Below are 8409 nucleotides of genomic sequence, written 5' to 3' on the forward strand. Positions count from 1 at the left end.
GTCTCTTTTATATAGACCTTAGTAGTCCCCTGATACTGTATCTGAAGTCTCTTTTATATAGACCTTAGTAATACTGTATCTGAAGTCTCTTTTATATAGACCTTAGTGGTCCCCTAATAACTGTATTGAAAGTCTCTTTTACATAGACCTTAGTGTCCCCTAATACTGTATCTGAAGTTCTTATATAGACCTTAGTGTCCCTAATACTGTATCTGAAGTCTCTTTTCATAGACCTTATGGTCCCTAATACTGTATCTGAAGTTTCTTTATATAGACCTAGTGTCCCTATACTTGTATCTGAAGTCTCTTATATGCCTTAGTGGTCCCCTAATACGTGTATCTGAAGTTCTTTATATAGACCTTGTGGTCCCTAATGTATCTGAAGTCTCTTTATATAGACCTTGTGTCCCCTAATACTGTATCTGAAGTCTCTTTTATATAGACCTTAGTGGTCCCTAATACTGTATCGTGAAGTCTCTTTTATATGACCTTAGTGGTCCCCTAATACTGTATCTGAAGTCTCTTTTATATAACCTTAGTGGTCCCCTAATACTGTATCTGAAGTCTCTTTTATTTAGACCTTAGTGGTCCCCTAATACTGTATCTGAAGTCTTTTATATAGACCTTAGTGGTCCCCTAATACTGTATCTGAAGTCTCTTTTATATATGACCGTAGTGGTCCCCTAATACTGTATCTGAAGTCTCTTTTAATAGACCTTAGTGTCCCCTAATACTGTATCTGAAGTCTCTTTTATATAGCCTTAGTGGTCCCTAATACTGTATCTGAAGTCTTTTATATAGACCAAAGTGGTCCCTAATACTGTATCTGAAGTCTCTTTATTAGACCTTAGTGTCCCCTATACTGTTCTGAGTCTCTTTTATATAGACCTTAGTGTCCCTAATACTGTATCTGAAGTCTTTATTGTAGACCTTAGTGGTCCCCTAATCTGTATCTGAAGTCTCTTTCCCAAAATTCAGCCTTGGTACAGAATCCCAGCCACTAGAGCCAGTCCCCCAATGGGCTTTACCGTAGTATGTGCCATTTCTGAGTCTGTAGCTGTTGAGGAAGAGGGGGCCCAGATCGACCCATCTGAGCTTTAATTTTCTCAAAGGCAGAGCAGGATACCACACGGGAGCGGGTACCACCTATCACACCAAATTTAGGCATGGGGGGACCTAGGCGAGGCCCTGGGGAGTACGGGAACGATATTAATGTTAAAAAAAACTCATAAAGTGACATTTTCATGCCATGGGACCTTTTAAGTCAAGTACGCTGCTAACACTGCACAAGGTTGGGGGTTTGAGTCCCTCTGTGTGCACTTGTGGTGCAGTACAGCTCTTGGGGCTACTTGACTACGAGCTGCAGGTTGAACAGCTACCTGCTGACAGCAAACATCTTCGTTGTTTGGTGTTGACACATGTGGAAGAAGAGAAGAGAGACACAATGATTGGGGAAATCAGGCAATATATTTAAGCTATTTTGGGTATAATTTCCAGCTAATCAACAACAGCTGCAGGACAAAATTAAAGTTCAGTTATTCTGAGAAATTAATTTAATACCAGTTAATAATTTCCCATCAAGGACCATTAATAGCTTTTCTGCAGCTTTTTGATCGTATTGTCATCATCTGCTGAGGAATATTGTGTGATGATGATAATTAATACATTTCTTTATACATATATCAACTTTCAAAACAGTTACAAAGTGTGTTCCAGTAGAAACCAATTATACAAATGCATAACACATTAGAACAGTATAAAAATAACTGATAAATCAAGTTTTATGTTTCCAAGCTCAAATATAAACTTTTAATCTCAAAGACTAAACTGTCTGAATCAAAAAGTTAGTAAAAAATGTTTTTGTTTGTTTTAAATACTTAGTATCTTAAATTAATCTTACTGTACATAAAATCTATTTTCTACCTGGTCAATTTAAAGAGAGTAACACTCTCTCTGCCTGACTACAACATGAGCCCCGTCCACCAGCCAAATCCTGGTAAAATATGCAAGTGGCTGGTAGCTTCACTTCACTCACCAGACAAAAAATCCAATGGTTATCTATGAAGATGCTGCCGGTAACACCTGAACGTTTATTAGCCGTGTGGCCGGTGGGGAAAAGTCGATTTTGCACCCTCTCTGCTTAAAACACCAGACTTGCAAACACAAAAACTTGGCTATACTTTCCACATCTTGTTACCAATATGTTTTCTTTTATCCTCTGGAGGATGGAGTCACACTCAGTTTCCATGGTTACGCCTCACTGCTGCAGCATCAAATAAGGGGTGCTGGTTGGTGCATTGTATTCAGTATGGTAACGTCCACTTCCTGGAACATGGGAGTTAAAGTCGTAAAAGACCTTTTCAGGAACCGGCCAAACGAGACTCGGTGGTGGATTCACATGCCGTTACCTGGAAATGAGACTCGTTGGCTGCGGTAAAGGCTTCACTGCCCCAACGTTTAAATAGAAAGATGGTCCTAAAAACTATCTGAAATCAATTTTAGTGTTCAGACTTAAATGTAGTTTACATTTAGCACCTTAGGATGGCAGCATAAGCCCAAGAGCATGTAACGTTGCTGGCTTCATCTCTTAGTTTAAGTTAAAGCTTTTTAAGTTAAGCTTTTTTTTTACGTTTATGTTCCATATGGCTTCATATTAAATATTATACAAATTTTATTTTGTTTTGTATACTATGTATGCAGGTTGTATATTTTATTCTACACTTTTCCTTGCCACTGTTGCTTGCTCTGGAGGGAACTATCTATACTATCAATAAACAAAAAAACTTATATGTATATACATGTTCATTCTTTTCATTCCTCTAAGTATATTTTTTTATAGTATATGTTCTGGTATTTTGATCTTTTAGCTTATTTTATCTTTATTTTTTAAAATCTTTTTCTTATTTATTATTATGTAGTTTATTTCTTGTATTTTTCTCTATGTGTGAGAGTGAGGATGTGTGTGTGTCCTTGTAACTTGCAGCTGTAACATTTCATTTCCCAGTTTGGAAATAATAAAGTCCATCTATCTATCTTTCTATCCATTCAGTTGGACCGTTATGTGCGAGAGGGAGAAGATAGATCAAATATTCTAATAGCAATGACAAAGACCGTTTTCTGATTGCTCACAGGCTGCATCACTGATGGTTTTTTTCTGCTAATCTTGCTTGTTTTTTAGTCTTAATGTCAATCATGAGCGTGAGTGAAGCTTCTCACTCTAATCCACTAATACATACTTCCATCGATTTCATCTTTTACGTCATTGGGGAAACCAAACAACACACACTAAATGATAAGACCTTATATTATGACTCTTATTTGAGTTCTTTTAGCCAATATAAATCAAATAAAGGCTAATATTTGATTTACTTACTGTAGATCTGTAAAACGTTTTGCTGGATATTTGTGTATTTATCTGTAGTTAGCATAAATATAAAGAAAAAATCCCAAAGAGAGGCAGTGCTGGTCTGTTTGTTACTGTAGTTTTTCTGCTGGAGAAATATAGATTCTGTAGTCTGATCTGAGAGGAATCTCCTCTCCAGCTTAACATGGTCTCTCTCATTGGGTTTCCTAGTTTATGAAACGGATTTAGTTTTCCTTGTGTAAAAGATATGAATATGGCGATACTTGTGTTGCTGCAGTCTCAACATTAGTTTGACGGCATTCAGACGTGCGCCGTGCTGAAATTGATACAGAACACTTACTCGGTCTGACCTTATAAGATTATTCTCACTTAGAATTTTATTGGCAAAAGACTTACAACATCAAACAATCACAGTAACAAAACAAATAAATTCACAATTTTCCATCAGTCATACAGTCCATATAATGTCAATTCTTCATGGATCGTTAGTCGCTGGATCTTTGCCGTTGGCCCTACCTGCCCCAGTTCCTCCTATGCCTTATTTAACTTGCTACTAACAGTATTTTAATCACATTTCCACAGAGAGACTACAGAGAAAGTACCAAACAACTCAGAGACCTTTGGATCCTAGTATTTGTTGTAGCTCATGCATCTTATCCACATCTGACTAACAGTATCGTTGTTGACTATCTGGAAAAAAGCAATGAATGTTGACCTGAATCTGTTTGCACTAGGATCTTTGTTGGACTTTATACCTTGTAAAGTATTACACACTGATAATAATATTAAAGTACGTCTCTCATTTACTTTGTTTTTCTTTCTTCTTCTTTTTTTTCTTCTCCTCAGAGATCCTGGAGACGCCCAAGTCCACTAAACTGGTGAGTCTCGTACCGCTGCACTGTGACACTAAGAGTTCCCCTGCAGGAAATCGGGAGCAGTTATGGCAACACACACCTTTACACTTTTACACAATCACAATGACAGACTGACACATGGGTGCACACCCGCACACAGACACACTGTGTTATCTAAAGGAATAACCTGCGTGTTGCTGTTGACTGCTGCTGTCTTTATCAAACATGTTTTTTCACAGGTTGTGTTCCTTGTAACTGTGGGAAGATGCTCGGTAGCTCTTGAACTACTATATTGACATTTATGTTTTAGCAATTTCATGATCCAGTGCATTTCTTTTGCTCAATATGCTGTTATAATTCCATCTAAAAGAGAGTTACTGACAAAGTGCATTAAATGACACGGATGCTATTTAGGAGTAGTGGTTTACAGTACAAAGGAGTGATATACATATACTTAGAGATTAAAAGTAAATTATAAATTATTATAAATTAATAACTTTTCGAGATGTCTGTAAAAGGATAATTGAAATACAGATTTTAAACATATGGAAACCTTTGAAAATGTTAAAGTTTTTTCATATAATAATCTTGTATGAGCTCTGAAATTGTGAGTTTACCAAATTAGACAAACCAAACCGAGTCAGACCTTCTTAAATATATATATATATATATATATATATATATATATATATATATATTATATATCTGACCAGCAGAGGGCCATGTTTATCTATAAATACACTTTGATGCTTCAACAGATTATTTAGTAAAGCAAACAAATACATGAGTTCCCCTGATATCAGTTAAACCTTTTAAATTAAAATAATGTAGGAAGTATTTATTATTGCTGTATGATATTAGTCATCCATTATTGCCCTGTGGATCTAGGTCAAGAATTTGGAAAAAAATTCCAATCCATAATTCCCAAGAATTAGTCTTGCTGCTCAGAGCTCCGCATGAACATGACTCGTCATGTTCTCTACAACGCTACATTTTAAATGTTTTCTCTCATTTTTAATTTTCTATTTCAGAGATTCAGATGATGCCACTTTCCCTATCAGTTTTGCAGTATGTTCAACAGTGGATTTTTATATTATACTTCTATTACTACATAACTTTAATGAGATTTACAGCATGTAATCACCGCCCTAATATCTGTAAAATAAATGAGGTTATGTCACCCAAAGTCTATAAGAAGCCCATAAGGGAAAGTAGAAAACCAATGACACCAATATACTGTAATTTCTGAAGGATAAAGGACCAAAAGTCAACCTGAAGGATGCTTCTTTGGATTTAACATGCTGATTAAACATCAGACAACAACTACCTTTCATGTCCAAACACTATAAATTAACTATTCCATTTTGCTGATCTCATTTTTATGTGTCAGAACTAAAACAAACGCAGGAGTTTAACATCCAGACTTGGAAATGCTCTCTTGACTCAACTCTCAGTCAAACAGGGATAATTCTGCCCTCCTGATGTGCCAGGTCTTATTGGATTCAGGTTTAAATGGCACCATGTTTATAATGTTATACCTGACATTTTCAGAACCATCGGTTCATGTTTAATGCTCTTTCATCTTTATCATTATTGTTTAACAGGATCAAAGGTCTCATTGAGTCTCTGTTATCATATAAAAAGAGAAAAGGTCAAAAGTCATGCTTGAAAACAGATATTACAATTAAAATGTGTTTTATTCTTCAAATCAGTCTGTATTCCCAAGGGATACATTTGACCTGGGTAGTTGTATATGTAATATAATAAATACTTTATTACACCAACATTATCCCTCTTCTGACCTAATTTTGTTATTGTGCAGAGATGCTTTATAGGAGCTTGTGGTTCACATTTTTATGAGTGAAACAACACAAAAGTTGTCACTGAGTAATAAACAAATTGAAAAAACTTTCTTTTAATTAAGCTCTAAATGTGTTTAATATTGTAAAGGAGAAAACAATAAGCAGTGAAGGCATAGGTGAGACACATCAGTCATGTATGACACATTTTTAATGAGATTTCTTTGTGCAGTCTGTGTGGAAATGAACTGAAAGAGGAAACGCGTGTGAAAGGGAAATGAAGATGTGACAATATGTGTACAGTTGATTGAAGTCTTTGATCCACCAACGAAGACCACCAACTCCCTGCAGCCCCGTCACCTCCAGCACGCCTCTGGCAAACTCTTGACCTTTAACCTTCACGCTTCCTTCCCTCCTCCCTTCCTCACTTCCTTTCCTTCTTTCCTTCGACCACGCAGCGAGGAGTGAAGCCTAAAAAGGTGTTGCATGTTTCTATAATCTCGGTACTGTGCTAATGTGATGCTGATGACTGTGGTGATAGTGGTAGCCGTGGCTCTGAATGGCCTCGCCGCTGCATGACAACCGGGCCCCCCCCATACCTCATTTCACCCATGATCCCCTCGCAGCTCAAGGAAGAATCTTTTTGCAATTGCAATATCAGTCAAAAATAGTGGCATCAAGATATTGTCCTCATATCGTGCAGCCCTAAATGGCAGCGAGTGAAAAGAGCGAGAGGAGGGGTCTCTGTCTGCTCTGTTTGCTTCAGCTCTGTGGCACACGCTGTTTGTCTGTCTGCTCTCTGTGCATTTTAAAGCATGCTCTAGTCATTTTGTTAGACGGCTACCGACACCTGTTTATGGATCATTGCCAAGAAATTTACCAAATCCTTTATTTTAATTTTGTGATCAAAATCCAGAGAATCTTAAGGAAAACAGTCAATTCTTCTTCAGAAGTGTTTTTTTTGGTGTATAAGTCAGCCGGTGGCAGAAGAAGCACTTAGGTCTTGTACTTAAATAAAGTAGCAATATCACAGTGCAGAAAAAAACACTGCATTCAAATTTTTACTTCAGTTAAGGTACAAGTATTTGCATCAAAGTATACTTAAAGTACCGTTATGCAGAATGTAACATTTCAGAATTACGTATTTTATATTATTGGACTATAATTATTGATGCATTAATGTGTATGTCACTTTAACGTTGCAGCTGGTAAAGGTGTCATTTTAATTTTAAGTTCTTTATATACTGCTGGGCAACTTGTAGGAGCTTACACATTCTCCATCCAAGGATCAGGTTTTGAGAGAAACTGCCTGTCAGTTCCTCCCATAATATTCTGCATGAGATTTGTACAATACAAACGTTGTGTGGGGAGATTGTATCAAAAGGCCAGGCTTCATTTACCTCTGCCATGTCACATCTGTAAAAGTAAAATAATGTATTTAGACAGGTGGGACCGCTATGGGGCTGGTTAAGTGTAGGGACTAGTCGATCCACAGGGATTAATCATCATTTTGACAATAGATTGATCGTTTAGGTCACTTATCAAGCAAAATTGTAAAATATATCCTACCTCTAAAAATGTTCAGATTTGCTACTTTTCTTAGTTTATATTGTTGTTAATTGAATACCTGTGTGTTTTGGAAGACGTCACTTATATATTTACACGATAGATGAGTCAATTAATCGTAAAAATCAACACATTAATAGAAGTTAGCTGCAGCCCAAGTTGGGTGCCTTCATATTCCTCTGGCTCTGTGTCAGTTAAGATGAAGGACTTTCTTTTTTTAGTAAAAAAAGAAAACCTTTTTATTTATATTTGTGTTTTTTTTAGCTGTTGAACACAATTGTACATGTGATTAAAAAAAAATAGATTGTACTTAAATGTTTGGGTGGATAAGGATATAGACTGGATAGGAAAAAAAAGTTCAAACGTTTCTGCTCCATCTGGGTATGTTATAATTTTATTATTATTAATCTGTTTTAGCTATCAAAGAATGCCATAAAGTAGAAAGGAGCTGATTGAGCAACATGGTACAGTAGTGCGTTTGTGAGAGTTCACCCCTCAAATGCAGTTTTTACAGTTGTGTCTATGGAGCTTTTTAGTTTGAGAGAATAGAAGAATATTTCTATAGCCTGTGGGTCCAGGAGGGCATCAAGTCCAACAATGACATCATGGTCCAGCTGAACGTACAGGACATCGAACGTGACCCCATCAGAATATAATGAAACAATATATAATATATTGTGACTTTAACATTTTATGTTGAGCCACTCATGACTGATAAGCGAGGTCCATGCCGACAGTCCAGTGCTCTTCAACAATCCTCCTCCACTGAGTCATACACGCAGGCGTGCTTCTTGGTAAATGTCAGGCTGTGACCGAGGTGAAATCA

The 8409-nt window shown here is 36.7% G+C and overlaps 1 protein-coding gene across 12 annotated transcripts in view; it reads left to right on the top strand.

The window, feature by feature from the left end:
• dctn1b (dynactin 1b) overlaps nt 1–8409 on the top strand; it is a 58019-nt gene that overhangs the window by 17873 nt on the left and 31737 nt on the right. For 8 of the 12 annotated variants that reach the window (XM_032511049.1, XM_032511040.1, XM_032511042.1 and 5 more), the window contains exons 4-5: nt 4211–4242; nt 6476–6496. In XM_032511049.1, coding sequence (XP_032366940.1) covers nt 4211–4242; nt 6476–6496 — 53 coding nt within the window. The remainder of the gene's footprint in view (nt 1–4210; nt 4243–6475; nt 6497–8409) is intronic. The other 4 variants (XM_032511046.1, XM_032511051.1, XM_032511050.1 and 1 more) reach the window with 1 other exon arrangement.

Source organism: Etheostoma spectabile, unplaced genomic scaffold (assembly GCF_008692095.1).
Source record: "Etheostoma spectabile isolate EspeVRDwgs_2016 unplaced genomic scaffold, UIUC_Espe_1.0 scaffold314, whole genome shotgun sequence".
Lineage (NCBI taxonomy): Eukaryota > Metazoa > Chordata > Actinopteri > Perciformes > Percidae > Etheostoma > Etheostoma spectabile.